The sequence below is a fragment of the Stenella coeruleoalba genome (genome assembly GCF_951394435.1).
Source record: "Stenella coeruleoalba genome assembly, chromosome: 14".
Lineage (NCBI taxonomy): Eukaryota > Metazoa > Chordata > Mammalia > Artiodactyla > Delphinidae > Stenella > Stenella coeruleoalba.
The window spans coordinates 58,496,117-58,520,933 of NC_137160.1; the positions used below are offsets into that span (position 1 = coordinate 58,496,117).

Here is a 24,817-nt window from a genome sequence, read left to right on the forward strand (position 1 = left end):
TTGATGCAAATAACTCCTTGAAAATAAGGGCATAGACATGTATACCTATCTTTAATTTCTTGATAGAAAAGTGGGATAAAATATATGAGAAAACATGACAAAATACTTATACCAAGGCAGAATAAAATTTATAACTGTTACAGTTTGACGGTCATCAATGCATTTAATATAAATGGATTTTTCTCATCGGGGCTAAATAGACAATAAACCCTACAGTCAGTTGGAGTCTCTATGTACACTCAGAAACTTCTTGGTTCTGCTTGTTCATTATGTGGCGTTTGAAGACTTTAGAGCAATAGGATATAAAAATGTGTCACTTTGGTCTACTTTGCCTTCAAGTCACAGAGCCTGTATTATCTGCTAATTTTAATTACTGTGGGTCGGTCCTTATCTGTGCCTTGCTGATCTTACGCCTCTAGTCATGGTCTTGAGTGACACTGGCTGACATTCAGAAGACACCCGATGTTTTCTTTTCTAGGGCTTAGAATTCCTCTACCCAGATAAGAGGGCAACAAGCCAGGAGACCCCTCCCTGGAAAGGTCTCTCTCCTCCTAACTGGGGGGCTTACTTGGCAACCGCATGTGTGCACCGCTCCTTCACTAGAACTGGACTTAACCATTGGAATTGCTTTGTTCAGTCCTGAGTGCCCATATTTTACAATCATTCACACTTTTACACAATCGCTTTTTACCCTGAGGGAGTTTTGCCCTTTTGAAAAATTTGAACCATAGTTTTATTATTCAACCTCAGAGAGGAAATACTCATGAATATTCTGCTTTCTCATATTCACATTCATTTGTGAATTCCAGAAACTTTTGGCTGTAATCCAAATGTCCCTGTGTCCATGATACTAGTTCCTCACCATTCAAAGGGACCTTTCATCTCCAGTTGGCTATTAGCAGTGAAGTCTGACTCTCAGAAGAGCTAAGAGAAAACATAAATCGGTGTTTTTTTAAGTCATTCTTGCTTCTTACTGGTGTAAGCCGTCCAGTCTGGGTACTAGAATATGACAGTTTTTGGTGAAATTTGGAACAGAGTCAAAAGGATGACTTCTTTGCTAAACAATGATAAAAAAATAGATAATTGGGAAAATAGATATACATTTCTAAGGTAATGCCCACCACCACCAAATGAATACAAATACTTATTAAGTAAGGGATAATTGCATTCTACTGTGTGAATATGAAACTTTAATTAAACAGTTTTCTGTTCTTGGATATATTTCCAGTTTTAACTTATAAAACGAACATGGCAATGCATATTCATGATTGTTTCTTTAAAAAGTTCTTTCTTTCTTAAAAATATTAATCAAAATTTTCATATTATAAATATGACATTTGTTAAATACAAAAATTTTAAGAAATATGCCTAGGGAAAAAAATTTAAATTACTCATAATCCAGCTACTTTTAGGATTTGGGGGTTTGGAATATCTGTCTCCAGAATGCATGGTATTCACAGGTGAAATCTTGTGATACTTCACAAGGTGTAATAATAAATACAAGGTGGATAAAATTCCCCAGTAAGTGGTAAGTTCCCATCATTTAAATTTTATTTAAATTCTATCAAACATTTAAATTCTATCTGTGAAGGTCATCTCTCTGTATTTCATCTCTCTGTCTCCCTAAGGTCCCTGAAGCCCGGTAAAATCTAGTCACTTTAGATGTGGTTTATGCTGGGAATGACAACTACCCTGAATATAAATAGATATTCATTAAGTAACAATGGTCAGAAATCAAAGGTCTACGAGGGCTCTGCCAATGGGTTCTAAATTTCCTGGGCTAAGATAGGGTAATACAAACACTCCAAACTTGCCCAGCCTGGCCATCGGTTTCCCAAATATCCGGAGGGAACTCAGAGCTGCTGTGACATTGCTCCCCAGGAGACAAAGCAGCTCATGGGCGCAGCAAATCAGGGGCTAATCTGTGCCCTAATTGGGGACTTCTCTTCCCTGTGGATCAAACAAAGCCAGCTTTCCTCTTCCCTCCAGCAAAATGTGTATAAAGGGAAATTATGCCTGACTTATACTAGCGTTTTTGAGAGTAAATAACGAAAGAGCAAAGGGAAAACTAATAGATCCAATGAACTTAAACCTTCAAAATAAAATCTGACAGTTTCAAAAGAAAGGCAAATGAGCCATGTCAGGTTGGGTTGGGGGCTGTGATATTCGGTCCTATCAGAGACATTTTGTTAGCATGGAAAACTCTTTGGGAATAAATAAAAAGGTAGAACTCTGCCTGGTTCAGCACTGAAACTGGTCTTATTGTCAATTTTACAAAGTTTCAAAAAAGGGGAGAATATGGTGAAACGTCCCAACGTGCACTTGACATCAGGCTCTCCTGCAAAGAAATGGGCCAAGCCAAATGGAAATGATGTGTAGACCTTTTGAAGTGGAAATGAGTCACTGAAAGGGCTTCAGTTTGGATAAGAAGAGGGCAAATTATAGCAATAATGATCTAAACTGTGCTTATTGATTACAGCTTCATAACAGAACCTTACTAGCATTTGTTAGATGCTTTCACACATATTTTTCAGATAATCTTCCAAACAAATCCTGTAAAATGATGTATCCTCACTTTACCTATGGAGAAACTGACATTAGGCAAGTGTAAGTGACTTAGCTGAGGTCATAAACTCATAAGAGGCAGAGCGACCCCTGACAGTCTGCAAAGGCCGGGCAGTTATTATCCAAGAAAGCGGTGTGGAAAGTACTGTGGGCACACACCACAGACTCGGGCACAAGCTCTTACTGTAGCAAACACTGTTAATACAAGTTTTTAGACATAATCAGAAAGAATATTAAAAAATAAATACAAAATATTATCCTAACTTTATGTCAGAGTACACTCCTCTTTGGAATGATATGTGTGATCTTTACGTTCAACTTTTACAAAAGGAGAAAGGTCAGAGCTGCAGAAGGTCCAGTGATCGGGAATAAAAACAAATCTGCTCTGAGCAAGTGGTGTCTCTTCAACTCAGTGTATCCCTGAGAAGACATTGTCATCACAGCAACAAAATGAGTTCAAGTGGGGCTTCCCTGGTGGCGCAGTGGTTGAGAGCCCGCCTGCCGATGCAGGGGACACGGGTTCGTGCCCTGATCCGCGAAGATCCCACATGCCGCGGAGCGGCTGGGCCCCTGAGCCATGGCCCCTGAGCCATGGCCGCTGAGCCTGCGCATCTGGAGCCTGTGCTTTGCAACGGGAGAGGCCACGGCTGTGAGAGGCCAGAGTACCGAAAAAAAAAAAAAAAAAAGAGTTAAAGTGCACTGATGTTAAGTCTTGCGTGTATATGTTAACTTTGTCCTCTCTTCTGTCTTCTCCTTTCAAACATGAAGCAGATATCTGCCAGTGTTTTGCCCCTTCTCCCCAACCCTCATCCATTTCCAGCTGTGCTTCCCTTTTGGGGAACCTCCCCCTCCTGCACTTGGAGTTCATTTGCCCTTGAAAGTCTCTGCCTGTACTCCAAGGATGAGATGGATAAGCCAGTTGACCTGACAGTGCTCAGTGATTGGTTCAGAGTTGGTCATGTGACTCAGGGTGTTAGAACCAGAGCGACCTGCTTTATCTGATGTATTAGTGTCCTGTGGCTGCTGTACCCAGTGAACACAAACCTGGTGGCTTAAAACAACAGAAACTTAGTCTCTCACAGTTTTGGAAGCTAGAGCCTGACATCTGTTTCCCTGAGCCACAGTCAAGGTGTCTGCAGGACCATGGTCCCTCTAGGGGCTGCCAGCATTCCTAGACTCCTGGACGCATCACTGCCATCCCCACCTCCATGGTCACATGGTCTCCTCCTCCTCTGTGTGTGTGGTGTCTCCCTCCACTTTCTTATCAGGAATTATTATTATGATGTTATTGCGTTTGAGGTCCACCTGGAGAATCTAGGATAATGTCCCCACGTCAAGACTCTTAACCTAATCATATCTGCAAAGACCTTTTTTTCCTTATAAGATAACATTTACTGGCTTGAGGGATGCCGACCTTCCATCTTTGGGTGGCCATTACTCAGCCTGCTGCATCTGGGCAGAATTAATGACAGGAAACACATCTTTTTCATACTGGACTTGGGCTTGCTTCCAGTGGACAAGCCTGTAGAATTCTTGCCTGAGAAGGGCCCAGCAGGAGAAGTGGAGCAGAACACAGGTCTTGATGACATCCTTTCAGGATTCAGCCAGGCCCCAAACTAGGCCAGCCTCTAGACTACAAGTTATTTGCACCTCTAAATTCCCTTTTTCCTTAAGCCAGATTTTTTTTTCCCACAGATAAAGCAATATAAATTACATCTCCACTATTAGAATACATCTTTTGGAAAAGTGTCTCACATTGAGCCCATTTCATAATCTAGGGGAGTGGAAATTTTCTACTTAAACCCAATCCTTTGGAATATCCATGTGTGCATTTTATGATCGTTTACTTTGAGTCAAAGGTAGAATTAAGTTGTTTCTGAGAATTCCTGTTCGTTTTTTTTTTTCTCTTTTTCCATTGTCAGGAGGTGTTTCTTATCCCCTCCTTTCATGCTGTTTTTCTTTCCACTTCACCTGACTCTCACTCCATTTCTTTTCCTTTCTCACTTCAAAGGTCTCCTAACTGAAATGTGCTGAGGCACTTGAAATGTGGTACCTTGGCGAATTACTGTCAGACATTGTAACCTTTGGATCAGCTAGAATCTTGCTGTGAGAGGAGACAGCAGGTATTGATGGAAGCTTAGAAAAAAGAATCATTAGAAAGTTCACATTGGTAAAGTTCTTCTATGAAGAGAAAATAATAGAAAAGAGTTAAGTTGTAAAATGGGCAATTAGCTGTTGACAATTAAAATGTTTGGTATAAAATATTCTGAGCATATAAAGTAAAATATATGTTGCAGATACAGAGATTTGGGGTCATGAAGCAATGTAGCTTTCAAGATTTAATTTCAAGAAGATGGATTTTTAAAAAGTTTCTTATGGTGTCTCTGCTAACAGGATGGGGAAACTTGGGCTGAACAGTTGGATATGTGCTGAGTGTGTGGCCAGGTGAAAACTAGATTGAAGCGGGTGATGAACCCATGTTTATCCAGACATGGATAACAGCAGTTTTAGAAGATCTGCTAAAGGCTCTCTTTCATTTGATGTGTTTATTAGTAACTTCACTCAGGCATGTTTATCAAGTTCAAGTATGACATGAGCTGGGAGAGACAGAGATGAATATACTGAGTGATAGAACCCAAAATGAAACTGTCAAGCTGGATCTTGAACTAAATCTAATGAAACCAAAGTTAAGTGGCCTCTATATTAGGTTCACATTCAAGTTCACAAACTCAAGATGAGGGAACTATGGCTTAACAGCACTTTCAGGAAAAAAAGTTACTTTTGGTTAATGGCTAGAGCCAAAAAATTTTTTAAGTTGCCAAAAGAGTTCACTGAATCTTGGTTGTCTTGCGACTAACAGAATCTGGAACCGGGGAGATAACCATGACCCTCAGCCCATAGCAATCACTGTGCTTTCAGTGAGAACCAGGTAAACTGCCTTTGGTCCAAAGGATAGGGACCAGGTGATGAGTGGCAGGAGGAAGTACTGAAAAGATGCTTAAGATGCTTAGTGAGAAAAAATATAATTCCAAAGTCATAAGGTGTGTGTTCAACATTTGAAGCCATACAGAGTCCCGGGCCACATTTCAGAAATTTAGATTCAGTAGTAAGGAAAGAGACTTCAGTAATGTATCTTTTTACAAACCTCCCCAGGTGATGATTAGACGGACTGATTTTTAAAACTCAGATTCTAGATTCTAGAGCAGCTTCCAACTTTTTACGCACCTAAGAATTTTTGCTTTCCAAATCGTCCACATCTTTTAAAGTATTCCTTAAAATCGATCCATCCTCAAATACACATCATGTGTTTATCTTTTGCCGGATACAGAGTTGGAGAACACGGGGATCACCGCTGCTCTCAACCCCAACCTCCAATCACATCAAGAGCTTTAGGAAATGCCCCACCCCCATCTCCAGCCTCAGGGATGATAAATACAGGCCTGGGAAACTGTCATTCCGAAAAAGCTTCCACGATATGCTGAATGTGACATTCAACAAGGCTTTCTTTTGCTCAAGAATTCCGTCTTCCATAAATTGACAAGTTTTATTTCAGGAAGTGCTAGGGAAGGAATGATGTAGGTAGAAACAAAGGCTGGAAAGAATCATTGACACCAGCTGGCTAATGAGTTACGATTCCACCTCTCCAGATGTGGTGGGCATACACCCACCCTCTGCACATCTGCATGTGACACAGGAGGCCCTGGGGGACCAGACCCATCATTTGTGTCCCTAACGGGTTCTCAGAATTTCACGCGTGTCACCCCATTTCTGCTCATGCGAGCTTGTATGCACTTAGGCTAGGGAAGAGATCCCTGTTAACTGTGGGATTCTGTATTTGAAAATAAAAGACATGCTGAATGTTTCAGACTTTTGTGAAGGCTTCCTGGCAGCCTTATTAATTTGTTCTTATTTTGGTACTCACTGTTCTTTCGTCTGAGTGGTTATTTTAAAATGGGAAAGGAACCTAAATTAGTATTATACATTTTAAGACATACATTTGCATACATCATGAACTTTAATTTATAGTTGGGCCAAATAATTTTAACAGTTGCTATAAAATCCGTTATTTAATAATAGTTTTTACTACCATACTGAATGCAGCAGTAGACAAGCTTAATAGCCTCGTGTCCACAACAAATTTCCAGCTATTATGTGTACATCCCGCACGCCTTTGACAACTCCATGGACCAGTCAAATTCCCACTGATTGCATTATTTGAATCTTGCTAGAAACTGGTTCACCATGTGCGCACAGTAGTTTTTTAGTGAATACATCTGTTTTTCCGACCTCAATTTCTTTTGCTTTCTCAGATTTACATCATTATAAAAACGACTGTTATTTTCAATAGAATAATTTTCCATAATCATATATGTACCCCTTCATAGGGCATCTGCGATTCAGTTCTAAAGCACAAAGGGGAAAATGTGCATAAATTAACTACATTTAACATTTATACTTCTGGTAGTAAACATAAGAGAAGATTTCAAGGGGGTTAAAAAAAAACATATTTTAGACATATACCAAGGTAGTTAAGTAAGGAAATTTAAATTGGGCCATTGGAGAGAAAATGTAAAAAGTATAAAAATATAACACTAACTTGATCTCTGTTTTTGGCAGCTTGCTTTTTAAAGTTATGTTTATTTTCTTAAAAGTGTGACTGTGGTTTTAATTGAGTTACCTAAACTTGAGGTAGTTTTGATTATCTGAATTTAAGAAACTCTAAAAGTATTAAATCTGATTATGCTAAATACTCAATTTATCTCATTTATCTTTGTACCAGCCTCAGTTAACATAGACTTGTTTTTTGTTGGCTTAATTTTCTAATCATCTAATTTCTATCACCAATTCATTCCAAACTCTACCGACAAATATCTAAGTCTCCTCCCAATATGTTTAAACATAGCATTCTATTAATTTCATCTTCTTGGAGACATCTCTCTTGGACTCCTGACCCAGTGCAGTCTTCTCTGGATCTTCCACATGGCTGTTCTCCTAGATGTCCCTATGCTTTAATCCTGAGAATTCTGTCTTTTCTGTGTTGCTTCCCTTGTTATCCCAAATTCTATGCTTTTGAAATTATTGGTTTGCTTATCTGTCAGTAGTTTCCTTAGAAGGAGTTAATTTTTCTGAAACTTTGCATATTTGAACAGGTTTTTATTTCACCCTTATTGCAGTATGGCTGAGAATGTGATTCCAAATAGGAAATAATTCACTTTCAGAATTTTGAAGGCTTTGCTCTGTTGTTTTCCGGCTCTTCTGAGTGCTACTGAGAAGTCGAAGTCATTGTGCGTCACACTGCATTTTCTGAAGCCGTTTTTTCCTCTCTGGAAGCTCATGGGGTATTTTCTCTGTCCAATTGTTCTGAAATTTCACAATGATGTGCTGTGGTTTGGATCTATTTTCCTCTATTATGCTGAGCACTCAAAGGGCCCTTTCAATCTGGAGGCCCTTCTTTTCTTGGAAATTTTCTTGGTTTATTTTCTGATTATTTCTTTCCCACTGTTTTCTCTTTTCTTTCCCCTTGGAACTTCATTATCTAGATAATGAATGTTCCTGGCCTAATCCTGTGATTTTCATCTCCTTGTCTTTCTGTTCTACTTTAATGGAAATTAAATTTTTTCTACTTTAACGCATAAATTCATCAATTTTATTTTCCATCCTTTCTACTGAATCTGTCATTTCTGCTATTACATTTTTAATTTCTCAGAATTCATTTTTATTATCTGGATATTCCTTTTCTCCAACATCCTGTTCTCATTTTAAAGAGGCTCTGTCTCATTGCCCTAAGAGTGTTATTGATAGATTTTCTTCTTGTAGTTTTCATGTCTCTGTCCAATATCTGGTATCGGTTTTTTTTTTCTGTTTATTATTTATGGGTTTCATAGTAGAGATTTTCCTCTGCTTTTTATTAGTCTCTGGTTCTCTCCTCATATTTAGAAGTGGGGCTTTATTTTATGGTTGTGAGTTATACCTCAGTAGGGCTCTAAACAGAGAGGGGTATTATGGGGTATGGGGTATTATGAAGCTCCAGGCACATGGGTGAGGCTTGTCAATTTCAGTGAGCTCCTGGATGGTTTCACCTGGAGAACTCCAATGTCAGACTCCACGTCATGTCTCCTGGGCTGGTCAGATTGCTCAGAGAAGAATCTTCCCATCTTCCATCTGGAAGGTGAAAGCCTGGTTGGCAGTGTTCTAGAAGCTGAGTGGGGGAAAAAATGGTTGAGGTGTTTCAAAATTCATTATTTACGCTGTCCCTTAAGCTCCATTTTCAACCTGGTATTCCCAACCTCAGTGGTGCCGAATGTCCCCAAGCTGTGTCACATCCTGTCGTGACTTTGCCTGAACCTTAACCTCTTGTCTTCCGCCAGAGCCGATGAGAAGCCGTCGCCTGCGGAAGCTGACGAAGGATGATTTGGCCGGGGGCTGTTAACTACATTTGAACAAACTCTTAGCCAATCCTCCTGTTTGCAGTCCACCTAGACGCCTACTTCCTAAAGCCTTTGGGACTTCGGGTGCTTCTTGAATTTCTTAAATGCCAGCGTAGGGTTTGTTTTTCCTTGTTCCGCTGGGTAAATTGCCATTCTTCTTTGCACTCTTCCACTTTCAAAATTTTGTTGCCCTTGCCCCCTCTCCCATTTATTGTCTTTGGGGTTTAATTCTTTTTTCCCCCTTATCCCTTTTTTTAAGGTTTCAATATTTCATTGAAGTTTTATTTATTTATTTATTTATTTATTTATTTATTTAGCGGTACGCGGGCCTCTCACTGTTGTGGCCTCTCCCGTTGCGGAGCACAGGCTCCGGATGCGCAGGCTCAGCGGCCATGGCTCACGGGCCCAGCCGCTCCGCGGCATGTGGGATCTTCCTGGACCGGGGCACGAACCCATGTCCCCTGCATCGGCAGGTGGACTCTCAACCACTGTGCCACCAGGGAAGCCCTCAAGTTTTATTTTAAGCGATGTTAATTACAGCATTTGAAGGGGAGGATCTAATTCCACACAAAATGGAAGACTCTAAAATGTACCCATTAAACTGCTTAAAAATGAACTGAATGGCAAGAATACAACAGAAGTCCAGTTTAGATTCTGAGTGTGCTCACCATGTGATTATCATTATTTGGAGCTTCCGGGAGGAGGCAAAGGTACACGTGTGGGTTCAATATACTAGCTTTAACCCAAAGGACTGATACATTTATGGGTCTTTCTGCCTGCAATATCTTTTCCTATAAAAGGGGGATAAATATAGGCTCATGATACTATTTATAAGACATAATCATTTTCATCTCTGCATCGCTTTACTCTGTATAAAGCGTTTCACATATATCTCCTTTCGTCCTCCTGATACTTTTATAAGTCAGTTAGGGCAGGTGCTGTTAGTCCTTTTACTTAAGTAAACTGAGGAGCACAGAGGTTCCTTTGCCAGAGGTCACATGCCAGCCATGGATGGAGTTGGACATGCAGTGCTTCTGGGTGCCTGGGGGTCTGATGGAGCTATTTGAACAGAACAGACAGCAAGGAGAGGAGCACAGCTGATTTTGGAAGCTGACTGAATGTTTACATAATTCAGAAGAAAATGAACGTGTTAGGCAGGGATAAGAGATCTCAGTTTCTATCAAGCAAATGGTTAAAAAAAAATTCCAGGCGAATCTGTGGTTAGGGAAACAGAATGAAACCTAGAAATTTAATCAAGATTTCAAGACATCAAGTTAGATTCCCTGGTAAGGATACGTATGACACAAGTCATTATCTCAGCACAAAGCCCTATTTCTTAAGGTTAAATACTGATTTTCTTATCTTGGATGTCCTCTGGAAATCTTATTACCCTCATGGCTATTCTTCTGTATTAAAGGAGCATGGAAACACAGAAGGCAGCACACAGTATCTGCAATCACCGTCTACTAGCATCTCTCTCCTCTGCTGAGCTGTACGGCCCATTTGGAAGAAAAATACAGGAAACCTTCGGACTTATCATCCTCTTTTTCATGCTAATTCTGTCATGTTTATCTTTAGTGCCTTATTTAATGAATTAACAAATAGCCATGGAGTCCCTTGGTAGGTTGCCCCAGAGGAGATACAAAGAGGGAAAAGGCAACCTCTGTCCTGAAGAAGTCATCATTTTTGAGGGAATAAGACATCAGATCATAGCAGTGAGGTCAAGATATCAGATCTTACCAAAATATGGGATATTCACATCCTGTCAGAATATGTCATTCAAAATCATTCATTCATTCAACACAATCTGGCTACTTTCCTGAGCAGCTGTTGAGCAATGGTGGCTGACCCAGTTGGATTAGGGCCATGTTGGACTTGGGATTTCTGCAAGAGGCATGCCATCTTCTTACACTGTCTCTGAAATTGGGCCATTGACTCCACCATTCTTGGGCAGCTCTGCCTTGATGTCTGGCCTCTTAGTTCTACTTTCATACCCTTTATTTATTTATTTATTTATGGCTGTGTTGGTTCTCCATTGATGCGTGTGGGCGTTGTCTAGTTATGGCGAGCGGGGCCTACTCTTTGTTGCAGTGTGCAGGCTTCTCATTGTGGTGGCTTCTCTTGCTGTGGAGCATGGGCTCTAGGTGTGCAGGCTCAGTAGTTCTGGCTCGCGGGCTCTAGAGTTCAGGCTCAGTAGTTGTGGCGCACGGGCTTAGTTGCTCTGCGGCATGTGGGATCTTCCCAGACCAGGGATTGAACCCATCCATGTCCCCTGCATTGGCAGGCAGATTCTTAAGCACTGCACCACCAGGGAAGTCCCCACATCCTTTTTTCTTCCAGTGTTCCACCGCGGCAGGAAGGGTATGGCTCTCCACCTTCTGTTCTCTTTGACGTGGACTCTCACATACATCCTCCTCCCTCCTGAGGGGACTGCATCCTGCCCTCGTAGCAGGGGACACAGTAGTGTACCATAGGCAGGGAGAAAGCCCTGCTTGTTGAGAATAATAATAAAAAAAAAATCATCCCTCTTACCCTGCCGATTGAATTAAGCATCATGAAGGAAATAAACAGAGTATGAAAAAGAGGATAAGAAGAGATACCTGGATTCATTCATGAGAGAATTCCTTCCCCAGGGGAAGGCATTCACTGGAACCTGAAGGATGAGAAAAACCAACATGCAAAAGGCAGAGGGAACCATAAATGAAATCCGAAGCAATGGTAAGTCATGTCCATTAAGCTGATAATTAGGGAGGACAAGCAGATGGGAGGTGAGCTGGGTCTTCTCGGTGTTCCTAGAAATCAGTTCACCCAACAACCATTCCCAGCCACCTTCTCCTATGCTTCCTCCACTAGAGAGGCTGGGAAACTGCGACTGAAATTCCCAGCACCCTGGGAGCAAGACGTGGCCATAGGACACCATTTTTGCTGATGAGCTGTAGCAGAAAGTCCTTTTGGGGTCCTTCCCTTCCCCAGAAAAAGTCAAAAGCCCCCAAGAAGAAGTCATCTTGTCCCTTGCCATTCCTCTTCCTCCCTTCCTGGAGTGCAGAAGGAGGCACTTATGTTTCACAAGGCTGGGAATGAGCAGTAAGACCGGAGGAACATAAGCCCTGCATGGCATGGTGGTGGGGCTGCATCACCTGGGCTACCCGTCTCCAGGTGAGAAACTATAGCATGGTAACTTCTTCTTTTTTAAACATTTTCTGAGCAGTTTACTTGAATTCATAGTTAAACCTCATAAGAATTTTAAAAAAGTAGGTGCCGTTGTCATCCCAGTTTTTAGATGAGGAAGTTGAGGCATGGAAAGGTTGCATAATTTACCCAAGAGACTCGGTTAGTCAGTGGAAGAAGTTGGACTTTGAACACAGGCAGTGTGTACCTCAATCCCATCCCCTTGACCACTGGCTACATGCCAGTGTTGGCCGGGTTTTCTGTTACCCACAGATGACTGTAACCCTAACCTATCCATCCTTGAAGGATGGATAAAGTTTAGACAGCAGCTTTCAGATCATCGTATCAGTACATGTCGGTGCAGTGTGTGCCAGAGGAGGGCAAGAGAGACAACAATTTGATGAAGAATTTAGGCTAGGTAAAGAGACAAAGGTGAAGACAGAAAATACAGCACAGTGAAAAGACAAATACCATATGATATCACTTATATGCGGAATCGAAAATATGACACAAATGAACTTATCTACAAAGCAGAAACAGACTCACAGACATAGAGAACAAACTTGTGGTTGCCAAGGGGGAGAAGAGGTTGGGGAGGGATGGAGTGGGAGTTTGGGGTTAGCAGATGCAAACTATTATATATAGGATGGATAAGCAACAAGGCCCTACTGAAGAGCACAGGGAACTATATTCAATATCCTGTGATAAACCATAATGGAAAAGAATATGAAAAAGAATGTATATATACATGTATAACTAAATCACTTTGCTGTACGCCAGAAGCTAACACAACACTGCAAATCAACTACACTTCAGTAAAATAAATGGAAAAAAAAAGAAAATATAGCAGAGTGAACTAGAAAGGGAACTACAAGTCACAGATCTACTGGCTACGACTGACTGTGGCTTAATTATACTGCCTTATCTTTAGCAGATCTAAGTCATTCTGTCTTTAAGCCTCAGTTTCCTCATCTCTCAAATGGACATAATAATCATACACGTCTTTTAGAGTTTCAATGCCCTACCAAAATGCTCTGCTCCGAGTAAGACTTCAGTAAATATTAGGCCCCAAAACATAGTGAGATAAAATCACATGTTTTCCTCTGTGGCTTGTCTCATCTTCACAGTAATGACTGTCTGGAATCTTCAATTCAAAATGCAACATTTGGAAACTTAAAAATATTAAAGATGAAGAGAAAGTAAAGATGATCTTTTCTTTGATGTGAGCGGTGAAATGTTTTTTCTTTTTTTTCATATTCTAGTGAAAACCTGGCCTTATTACAGATCACAGGCCCCTGCACACCATTGTTGCAATAACTTAATCTGAGGGAGGATTCTGACTTTGTCAGTGTAATGTTTCTTAATAGTATTAGTCAAGCAGAGCTTGAAGGAACGTACCTATTGACTTCAAAGGATTTGTTTTCAAGAAAGTGAAATAAAAAGGAAATAAGAATTCATGGGAACTGGATTGGGTACCATGATTTCCACACCGAGTTTAGGAAAAGCTCCCTAACCTCCAAACTGTGTTCTGAGAAAACAGTTGTCTGGTACAAAGGCACGAGAACTGATATAAAACGTTAGTTCAAAGCCTTTGGGGAAAAAAAGAGGGACCCAAAGACAGTCATTCTCTCCTTTAATGAACCCCCATGTGGAGAGTGGCTGCTCCGTGGGGAGCTGGTGCCTTTGAAGTGACTGTGAATCAGACAACCAAGTGCCACCTCACGGCCTCTGACTGAGCTAGCAGATTTCCAAGGCTTCACAGCTCCAAAAGAGCCTGCACAAAGCATTTTCTTCCAGGACTGCTTGCAGACTTAAACAAAAGACGCAGAGAGTGACTGTACAGGGACCACCAGTGGACTCTGAAAAAATCTTCAGAAATCAGGGTTTTTTTTTTTTTTCTTTGTTTTTTTCCATATTCAATGAACCAGCCTGAAAACTATGGCTGACGTGTGTGTGGAAGGCTGTTACCGTGTCTCTAATGTTGCTGCTTCCAACAGGAAAAGCATGCTGCTGGCTCTCCATCCCCAGGGACAGGGCAGACAGGCTTTTCTGGTCAGCGGGGTGCTGCTCTGCAGGCAGTTGTTTCCCCTGGTCCAGGATGCAGGGGTGGAAGGAAAGGGTACAGCATGGCTTGTTTCCCCAGAGGGCCCCTCGGTGTGCAGCAGCCTGAGCATCCTGCCCTCCCAGTGCAGGGAAGGCCCCAGAGAGCTGTGTCCTTCCCCGCAGAACATACAGAACAGCCCGCAGAGGCGACAGACTTTCTGGAGATCCGACGGTTGCCAGGGACTCTCCGGCAGAGCGCTTCCTATATCTGCCGTTCCCGGGAACACAGGTTTGGACGTGGCTGTAATAAGCATATTTTCTAGTACCTTGACGTCACCATGTGGGGTCCACCTTGCTACAGACCCCACGAGTAAGCCGGGAATGTTTTGAGACTATCAACCTACCATTTTACCTAAAATAAAGCAAAAGGAAAAAGTTCCATAGAAACAAATTGTTATAAAAATATGACCTATTTGCAAATCGCAAACTTATAGTCCCACCTGGTAAGATGAAAGAGAAGAGCTGCATAGTAAACTAAAAGTTTAGTCATCGGGGGCCTGTTTATAAAGAACTTGTACCCGACAATGTCGTTGACACTCTTACAACACAATGGGATAGACAGGACAGAAATTATTATTCTCATTTTGCCGAGAAGCAAACGAGAAAGGGCTGTCATGATAAATATTGTGGTTCCCTTGGATGTGGCCTGGTGTTGGGTCTGGCAGCTGATATAAACTCAAGTGTGCCCCAAAGCAGAGGCTGTTGAGAAGAGATGGAGGGGAAGCCCTGCTGAAGATCGTCCCATCTAAATGGTATTGGGCCCAATTAGGTGTTTCTGTCCCATCTCCCTGCGCAGAACCCCAGCACAGAACTTCGTGCAGAGTTGATTCTCTTTAGTATTTGATTTTAAAACCAGCGCTTAATAACTTATCTACCTCTAATGATGTGCCAGGAACTATTCTGAACACTTTATATCACTATCTCATTTAATCCTCTCAACAACTCAGTAAAGTGGGTACATTGTACAGGTAAGGAAACCGAAGCACAGAGAGGTTAAGTGACTTGCCCAGTGTCACACAGACTAACGGTGTCAGAGTTAAGATTTTTAAAAAGAATAGGCAAATGCATTGTCCTAGTATCAGCATTTCAGGAGCTTAATTTCTATTCTGAGGGTAATGTGGGCAAAGCAAAGAACTGAAACCTATTCCCTCTCCCCTTTTAATTAGGCCTCGAGAAGGAATTCCTGGGGCATCTGAAAATTCAAAAAATTTAAGCCTTTATGCACAAGTGGCTTTGAAGTCTGCTTGGAGGAGCCTTGCCTTTTGCTGGTGACAGGTTCTGGCCTCAGGTAGGATACAAACAACTTCAAAAAAGAGCACCTGCCCCCATTCTTTCTTCTGTGCAGGTGAGAACCGGGCTTCACTGGTGAAAGTTTAAATGCCCTGGTTTCTTCTGGCCCCCGTGAACTGCTAATGTTGTGTTTTTCACACACATTCAGAAGGTGAGTGAAGCTGTGAAGTCCTGACTGAGTAAGCCGACTCTGATGGCGAGGGCGTGCACCCAGCAGGGATCTTCTCATCTCTGCGTCCACTCTCCCCACCCCCCAGCGCTGCCCGCGGCTCACGTGCTTCTCCAGGTAGCGACAAGTGGGGGCGGGGGCGGGGGCGGGGGCGGGCGGGCAAAGACTGGGATGCACTCTACACCCTTAGGGCTTTACTTCATCAGAGAGGTTTGTTCAGTGCCTCAGATGCACGCAGAGCTGCCACGTGTAATGCCATTTCTGCAAGCCAGGAAATGGAAACTAATTTAAATCACACAGTTGGGACTCAATCAAGCTGGACTCCAAATTCCAAGCTAGCTCTGTCTCCCAATCCCTCTCTTTCCCCCTTCTCCCTTCCTTCTTTCCTTCCTTCCTTCCTCCTTCCCTCCCTCCTTCCTTCCCTTTGTTTTCTCTTCAACGACATACTATCTTTGATCAATGAAAGAATACATCATTGTGAAACCCATACGAGGGGGCTTATTTACATTTTCCATTTATTATCTCAAAATACACTTCCACAATCTCAACGTGCCTCTAAAAAGGGAATTAATCATTGCAGCAGGGCCTAGAGAACAAAACGTGAGTTTTCTAGGACAATGTTTTCCGTTTCTGCTGGGTCCTGTTAACCCCAGTTAAGCCACCTGGGAGGTATTTAAATGATTCTTTTGTCGCTGCTTTTCGGCAGGTGTGATAGATACTTTTGATGGATCAGGAACTTTCTGCCTGTCGTTAACCAACAAATTCAACCTAACATTGAGGATAGGTGGGGATAGGTTATGGTCAGTTTTCTTTTTTTATTTACATTTTGACTTTCAGGAGGTTGGGACAAATGTCACAAACAGTTACTGATGCTAAAAACACCATCACAGTGCAGACAGTGGGCAGCGTGGGCTCCTGCCCTGGGCCTGGGCCTTCCAGGACCCTGGGGATCCCTAACCTATAAAAGTAAATGTACTAAGGGGCACGTGGTCACGTCTGTCACTAGGTATCTGGTGCTCAGTGTTGAGAGACCGTAAACCATAACCCTAAACATCCAATCTCAAAACCAGCTCTGTGCTGGCTTCAGAGAAACGCTTCACCCTGACTTTTGTCCCCCGGCCTTGGAAGGGCACTGTGAAGATTTCCAGGGTGTGTTGCCACTGACACGCACATGGACACACCGAGGTGTGCAGATAATGTCACGGCAGAAGCACTTCGTTAAAAGTCCAATCAATTAAAAATCAAATCCTTGCTTTCAGGTAGCAGGAAAAGAAAACAGTCTTAAATGTGAGTGAGTGGGGTTTCCTCGTAATGCCAACCACCAATTTTCTTGCTTCGCTTTGGGTTCCAAGTCTGTAAGAAGTCACACACTAGTGTAGTATTTGCATGTGTGAAACTGGGTGATTGAGGAACATCTTTCAAAATGAAATGATTAATATTACTGTTAAAATGGTAGATATGTAGTTATACGTGAAACAGGACACTGATTCTTTACATTGACAACTAGGTGGACGTTGAATGCTCACATGGCTAATAGGTTTCTGTTTATTCAAAATTCATCATGTATCACTGAATTTAAAATATTAAAGAAAATGTTAAGCTTTCTATGAATCTTTTTTTTTTTTTTTTGGGGGGGGTACGCAGGCCTCTCACTGTTGTGGCCTCTCCCGTTGCGGAGCACAGGCTCAGCGGCCAATGGCTCACAGGCCCAGCCGCTCCGCGGCATGTGGGATCTTCCCGGACCGGGGCATGAACCCGTGTCCCTTGCATCGGCAGGCGGACTCGTGCCACCAGGGAAGCCCTATGAATCATTTTATTTCAGTCTTGGTATTCATAATCCTAATTTGTAGTTTGCATTTTACTTCTAGCAGATATCTTTGAATCATTGGGAAGAAAGGAATCTTCAGCAACTATAGGAAAGTAAGTTTAATTTTCTGATTAAAAAATTTTGAATTTATGTTTTTGATGAAAATATATACTCAAATTTTGCATAATTTGAATACACTAATCCTTTCTCAGCGTTTTCCCAAAGAGCCTTCTATGATGACGGAAATGTTCTATATCTGTGCTGTCCACATGTGGCTACTGAATGCTTGCAAGCACCACTGAGGAACAAAACTGGGTGAAATGTGGCTATAAATGTTCCATACAGAACAGATCATTGCTATCACTAGGACAAAAATTATTTGACAGTCTCGATTATGGCAACATATGAGCGATTTTACTAAAATAAAGGTAGTATTTATGCAGTATTGTTATCTTTGTCAAAGTAGGAACATATATAATAGTTTGCCAGCTTGATGAATAACTTCGAAATATTTAGACATATGATGGGGGCTGGCTTGACAGCACCCCTAACTGTGACCAGCCATTCTGCATATGTCACCGTTGTCCCCAGAGAGACAGGAGTGTCATGTGGTTGGATTAAAATTTAAAAAACCTCCCCTGCTGGGAAAAAAAAAAAAGTGACAAGAAATGTCCCATTGGAAGGACTCCTACAGCATCCTTTCCTTAGAGGAAGTCCAATCCATTCCTTTTGAAGAGAGGCCTTCCATTTGGGCTCAGTGCTGCTTTGGCCAGTTACCTGGAAGAGGGAGTGAAGAAACAGTAGCTTAGCTGTTAGAATTGCCAGGGAAGGAACTGCTGGCAAAAACCCCACCACTGTTTGCAATGTGGATTTCAGGCTAATAAGGGCAGAGTTGGCTTAACACTGTCATGTTTAGAGATCAGAGATAATAGAAATTCATTGGGTCTCCCACTGAGCTTTAAGTAACCTGAGGAAGGGAGAGGGCACCTTCTGGTTACCAGGGTAACAGCACTGGGAATCCCTACAGGGCTTTCTCCCCACTGGTGAAGGGACCCCTATCTGCGCAGCTGACTCCCATGCCCCCACCCAGCCACCTCACACACGTCCTTGCCCCGGGGTGGGGTGCAACAGCTCTAAGACTGTTCCGTACTTTCTCCTGGGGGTCCCCAGGGCAGTGAGCCCCAGTTGCCCACAGTGGCAACTTGCTCATTCATACACCCTATATTGACTCCACCTCACCCTTCTGTCTCACTTTCCCATTCCTCTTGTACTGCTTCCTGGGATTACTTCCTCAATAAAACCTAAAACCACTTACACTTAAATCCTTAACTTCAGGCCTGTTCCTGGGGCAGCCCAGCGTAAGACAACCTCCAGCCCATAGCTCAGTGCCTGGCAGATATATGGCCTTCTTAGATATTTGCTGAAAGAACTCACATACTTTGCAAATGAAATCATACCTTAATATTAACTTCTTCACCCGACTCAAAGAAGGAAAATGACTAGATTGACATCTCCTTATGTGGATCCATCTCATATCTACTAATATAACAGCTCCACTGGAAAGCACATGACCATTCAAATAAAGGAAATTTGGGCTCCATCACATCACAGGACCTCAGCACCAGGGAAAGCCCAGGTGACAGACCCTCACTGCTGATCCTTGGAGGTGTGTGACCCCCCTGCCTCTCCATACTTCAAACGTTATTTTGCAATCGAGATAAGGCTCAACAAGTACCTATTTGGGAGAAGAAGCAGGATGATGTAAGGTCTGTAGTATTAAAACGTCAATGATTAATACAGAGCCTTGGAAAGAGCACTTCTGATAAGGATCTAATAAGTGGAATTCTGCAAGAAAGAGGAGCTGTTCGTTGGGCACCAAAATCAAAAGTCCAATCCCTCAATTTGCCCCGGGGAGGTGACAGCTGTGACATATCCTTGTCTGTTGGTTCTAGGGTCCACTGGAGACAGGGTCGAGGTGAGCGTGGGATCAATGCACTTTCTGGGCCTTTGTCAGTACCGGAGGGAGCCCGGGGCCCACTTGCTTCATGGGTTTGCCCTCTTGCTGGCGCGGTTCCCCGCCCTAGAACACCATGCAACTCACCGGTAGTTACTTGGTTTCTAATTTAACCTCTTCCCAGGCCTTCTACTGCTTTCAATTAGCTAGGCCTGGCGCCTGCAGCTCCATGTGTGTTATTCCAAAGGAAATAGGATTGCCCCCCGCTTCCCCACCTTTTTCTTTTTTTTCAATTTTACAAACTGAACCTCTTTACTGATGCATTGGAAGCTATTTTATCCACTTAATGAAATAGGCATTCCACACCCCAAATGGTAAATTATATATTTCAAGACATCATTTGATTCATTACCCACGCCTCCTCCCGCGTTCCCCAACACCTCGCACCAGACACAGAAATCACAGGTTACGTAGGTCCGTGTGACCGCCGCCTTCCGTGCACGGCCCGCGGCTCGCTCGGGCCCACCAGGGACGGCTGGGACGCAATGAAGCGGCCGAGCGTGTCCTGCTCAGAGGGTGCGAGGTTCCGGGTGCAGGAGCGCGGGTGGCCCGCGGGGCTGCCGGTGCGCTGCGGGGTCTCGGTGCCCGCGGCCGCAGCTAGCTGCCCGGGCGCCCGCCAACTTCGCGGCGCCCCCGGCGCGGAGAAGCCGCAGACCCTCGCAGCCCCGGGATCTGCCGGCTCGCCTGGACCGCAGCCGCCGGGGAGCGCGGGCCCCGCGACTCCCGGTGCCTCCGGCCCTGCCCGCCGACACTGCCGTCCGGCGCCGGGATCGGAGCCGCCTCGCCCGCGGGGCCGCAGGCCGCTGTCCCGCCCGCCGCGCTCGCCAACTCCCGGCGGCCCGTGACCCGGGACAAACTTCTGGCCCAGGCGCGGCCCCTGCGCGGTCACCCTCCCGGAAGCCGGCCGCGAAACCGAAGCTGCGGCGGGAGGGGAGCGGGAGGGAGCGGGTGGCACCGCCCGGCCGCCGCACTCCGAGCGGTGACGCCGCCCCCGCGGCCACCCCCCGCCCAGCTCCCCCCGAGGCGCCGCGGCCGCCGAGCGCCGGGCGCGGGCCGGCGGGGCCGGGCACTCACGCCCTCTAGCGGGCCGCGGCGGCGCGGGCGGCCGTGACGTGGGCGCTCCCTTCAGCCGGCCTGCGGGGCACCGCCAGTCAGTCGGGGAGCAGGAGCCCCGCTTGCAGCCGGCGCGGGCTCGGCCATCGGCGCGCCGCCGCCCGGGGGCTGGCTCGCCTGGCGGCGCAGAGGCGGCGGGCGGGACGCGCGAGGCCACGGCCCCGGCCCCGGCCACCGCGGCGCCGGAGGCTCGGGTCCCGAGCCGGGGAAGGAGAGCGGCGGCCAGCGCAGCCGCCGGCACGGAGGGCGGATTTTGGCTCCACGGGCGCGCCCTCCGCTCCCTCTCGCAGCGGCGCAGCTCCGAGCGGGGCCGGCAGTAGGGCGGGAGGACCCAGGACCCTCGTCCCCGGCCCCGGGAGCCGCCGGAGTTGGGACTTCTGCAACTGTTAGCACTTTGGGCGTCTGGTTCTGGTTTTGGCTGTTCACCCTCCTCTTCTTGCCGCCTTGGAGGCAAAGCTCCCGGCCGCACTCCGCCCTCGCGCCCACCCAGTGCTGCCGGGAGCGGCCCGGCGCGCACTCAGCACCATGGGGAGACTTGGGACTTGCCTGGCGACTTTGACCGGACTTTTGCTAACTGCGGCGGGGGACACGTTTTCAGGTACGCGGGGCTGCGTCTGCCGGGGCCTGGGGCGCGCGGGCCGGAGGGGGCCCGGGACGCGGGCAGCTCCCAGTGGGAGAGCCCCAGCGGCGAACGGCAGGACCGGACAGGGGGCGCGGCGGGCCAGGCACCGCGTCTGCTCGTCCCCGGCGCCGGCGCGGGGCCGGCGGCGAGGGCGGGCACCTAGCGCTCCGGCGGGCCGAGCGGACGAGCCCCGGAGCCTGGCCCCCGTCTCGGCACCCGCCCCTCCGCGGCCTGGGCGCGTGTCGGGGCGGACGGCGCCACTCGGAATCCCGGGTAGGTTCCGAGAGCGACAGCAGAAAACTTTGCCTGAAGTTGGGAGTTGCAGCCGCCGGCCGCCGGGCGTGGGCGCTGCGCGGTCCTTCCCACGGCGAGCGGCGGCCGGGCCGGGTCGCAGTGCCCGCTGCGCCCGCGCGATCGCCCGACCAGCCAGCGGCACGGGCGGCGGCGGCGATCGTCGGTCCTCCCCCCGCCGCCCGGCTCGCGGCGGCCTTGACCCCGGCTCGTCCCGGCGGCTGCGCTGCTGCCCGGGAGAGCCGAGGCGGCGTCCTCGTCGGTCCCGGCGGGAGGACCGGCGGCCCGGAGGGAGTGGCCGGCCCGCAGGCCCTGGGCCGCCGTGGCTGTGCCCCGCTGGGCTCCCCCTCCGAACCCTCGGCCCCGCGGAACGCCCGACCGGGGGCAGCGGTCAGCCCACCTCTCGGCCTGCGGTGCCGCGTGGGGAGGAAAGGGAGTGGCGGGGAGGTGCCTGCTGCGCGCTGGCGGTCCGAGCTCGGAGAGCTCCTTGCCGGAGGACCGGGAGTCGGGGGTCTGGAGGGGCGCCAACCCCGCATGGTGTTAACCTGGAACACACGTGGATGGACAGCCGGCGCTTGCACACCCGCACACTAGCACACTTTCTCGTGTGTGTCAGTTTCATTAAGGTCCACGTAGAATGGTGGTACTGGGCTTGTTTTTCTTTTAATAAAAAACCCGCTATTTGGCCTTGAACTTAGGTTGCAAAATAGGTTTCTATGCTTATTCGGGAGGAATGAGTAAGTTGAACTTTTTGTTTGTTTGTTTTTTAAATTTCATGAAGGACACTTTCACTGACGGTAAAGCGCATATTTTAAAACGTTTCAAACGTTTGCCTCTGACCGTCAGATCTGTGGAAACCTACATCTTTACTTTCCCGGAGCCCAAGGGACACGCAGGCGCACAGGCCGTGCCCCGGTCGTCCCTGAGCCCAAGGACCCTTGACCACAGTTGGCCGCCGCCAGGAAGCCGAGCGTGGAGTTGGCTGCTCGCTCTATGCTGTCAACTTCAGTAGAGAAATACCCTTTTCCCAAGTTTAATATGTCATTAACTGTCTGGTAATTGCACGTGCGCCGGAGGATTTAACAAATTGATCCACTGCTGTCTGCTATGAACTTGATGCAGATATTGGCCTGCGTTCTTTCTTATTAGTGAATTATGGAGTAGACTCGCCAGTTGTAGAGCCTTGTAACTCATTAGTGTTAGAAGCCAAGGATGAGGGCCTTAGTTGATGGTTTTCTCTTTATTAAGAATCCATAGCTCCCTGCCTGGGATTTGTTTCAAGTTAAGCTGTGTCAGAAAGCATTTGGATGGATTTTCAAGTTGTGGTCGAGGGGGTGGAAAGAAATATTTATGTAGCTTATTTAAATGATCGTTTTCTCATCATTAAAAGGGACTTCAGCCTAGGTAGTACTGGCCTGTGTCCTTGTTAATACTTATGTAAATTAATAGTCAAACCGAAAGAGACTTTTTTTTAAACTCAATTTTAGCCAGATTTTTCTTTCAGAGGAAATATGTCATTCTGTTTGTTTGTTATCATACCATTGATTGAACTGTGCCTCCTTTTCATTTGGAAGCCAGAGTTATCCTAGTATGTTAGAGGGTTAAGAGGAAATGAAGGGCAGTATCCCAGAGAGAATGCTTAGCAACAATGAAATTAAAAAAATTGAAGTTGGCAAAATTTGTGTGTGCAAGGATCAGATAAACTGCAGTGCATTATGCTTTTTCGCTTCACTTTGGGTTTTAGGTAGAACATGCGGGAAGCACTTAATGCTTTGGAAAAGTCTTTTTTTTTTCTTTGTATGTTGGGAAAGTTAATTCTGATGTTATGAGTGACACTGACACTTGTTTCGCTTTACGAGTCTTCTGGACATTGAAATACTTGGCTGCTGTCCCCTGACATGGGGATCCTTTTAGAGACAGAGGAGCTCGATGGTAAGTGGCTCGAGGGCAAAGGCAGTTATTTTTCCTTCTTGGTTCTGATAAAGCACTTACATTCACTGTTTGTTGAATAAATTAGTGATGTGACTTCTGATTATTTGCAAACATTCAAATTGTTTGTGAACTGACTGACCCAGAAGGGAGGGAGAGGAGAGATTGTGAGATTGGCTTGCATCCTCCCTTCTTCAGAAATTAACATTTTCATCACCGATTCTTCTTAGGGCACCCAATGGACTGAATCCCGAGGTTTTATGTAATCAGTGGAGGTTGTTTTTGTGTGTGTGTGTGTGTGTGTGTGTGTGTGTGTGTGTGTGTGTGTGTAACTAAGATTTATACACAAGATACTTTGCTGTTTCCCCTCTGCATCCTCATATCCTCTTTTGGAATGCATTCAGAATTGATATGATTGTTGATTAATCATTTCTGGAAGGTACTACACATAATTTGAATGCCAGATATCAGAAATAGAGTGCTAAACATATTGGAAGAAAAAAGAAAAGAATTAGGTTTTTTGTCCAGGAGGACTTTTATTTAGTATATATAAACATTCCATTTTAAACATCACTTTCCATGTTTACAATTTCTAACTTGTTAGGCAAAGTATTGGAGGCCCACTTTCTGCCTTCTATCTAGGCTTTGAATGGTCATTCAGAATAACTCCTGTAAAACGATATACAAGTAAGAAGCAAGGAAGAAAGTGGAATCATTCTTGCTCCTGCTTGAAATTCTCTTTTCCAGATTGAGAAGCCACATAGCTGGGAAGTCATTCCTATTTGACCCATTTTCTCAAAAGCCAAGTTGTAATATATCCTATGCAAGAAGTGTTTGGTTTTATATAATAATGAGACTGATATGGTAAGGTCTGGTAAGCAAGGCTTGGTTTGCAGCAGTAGAAATGCAAACAGATTGGTCCTTTGCTTCCACCTCAGTATTTGGAATAGATTAAACCTTAATATAATCTTGTGAATTTGAAACTCTTCTTGAGAAATTTCTTTTTTAAAGTACTCTTTTAAGGACATTTGTGGGAAAACATAATCTGAATGGAGTCTGTAGTTGAGTTAGTAGACCAGTACCAATATTTAGTTTCTTAGTTTTGGATAATTCGACTCTGATTAAGTCAGATGTCAACACTAGGCGAAGGCGAGCGAAACATGTACTGAAATCTTTGTACTGTTTTTACAATAAGTTGAAAATTATTTCAGAATACAAGATTGTACAGTATCCTTTACAAAGAGTGTGAATAGATTCGTTTAGCAATTTGATTAATTTTTTTCTTTTTCAGATAACTAGAGTCATGACATTTTATATT

The 24,817-nt window shown here is 45.1% G+C and overlaps 1 protein-coding gene across 8 annotated transcripts in view; it reads left to right on the plus strand.

Annotated features, from left to right (window-relative positions):
* Positions 1-24,817, plus strand: part of PTPRM (protein tyrosine phosphatase receptor type M) — a 798,567-nt gene that overhangs the window by 33,688 nt on the left and 740,062 nt on the right. For 3 of the 8 annotated variants that reach the window (XM_079943439.1, XM_079943434.1, XM_079943435.1), the window contains exon 1: positions 21,018-21,255. In XM_079943439.1, the coding sequence (XP_079799565.1) occupies positions 21,183-21,255 (73 nt within the window). In that variant the 5' untranslated portion in view covers positions 21,018-21,182. Of the gene's footprint in view, positions 1-11,626; positions 11,712-11,846; positions 12,150-15,430; positions 15,610-15,702; positions 15,841-17,591; positions 17,644-21,017; positions 21,553-24,817 lie in introns of those variants that run through there. The other 5 variants (XM_079943436.1, XM_079943437.1, XM_079943432.1 and 2 more) reach the window with 3 other exon arrangements.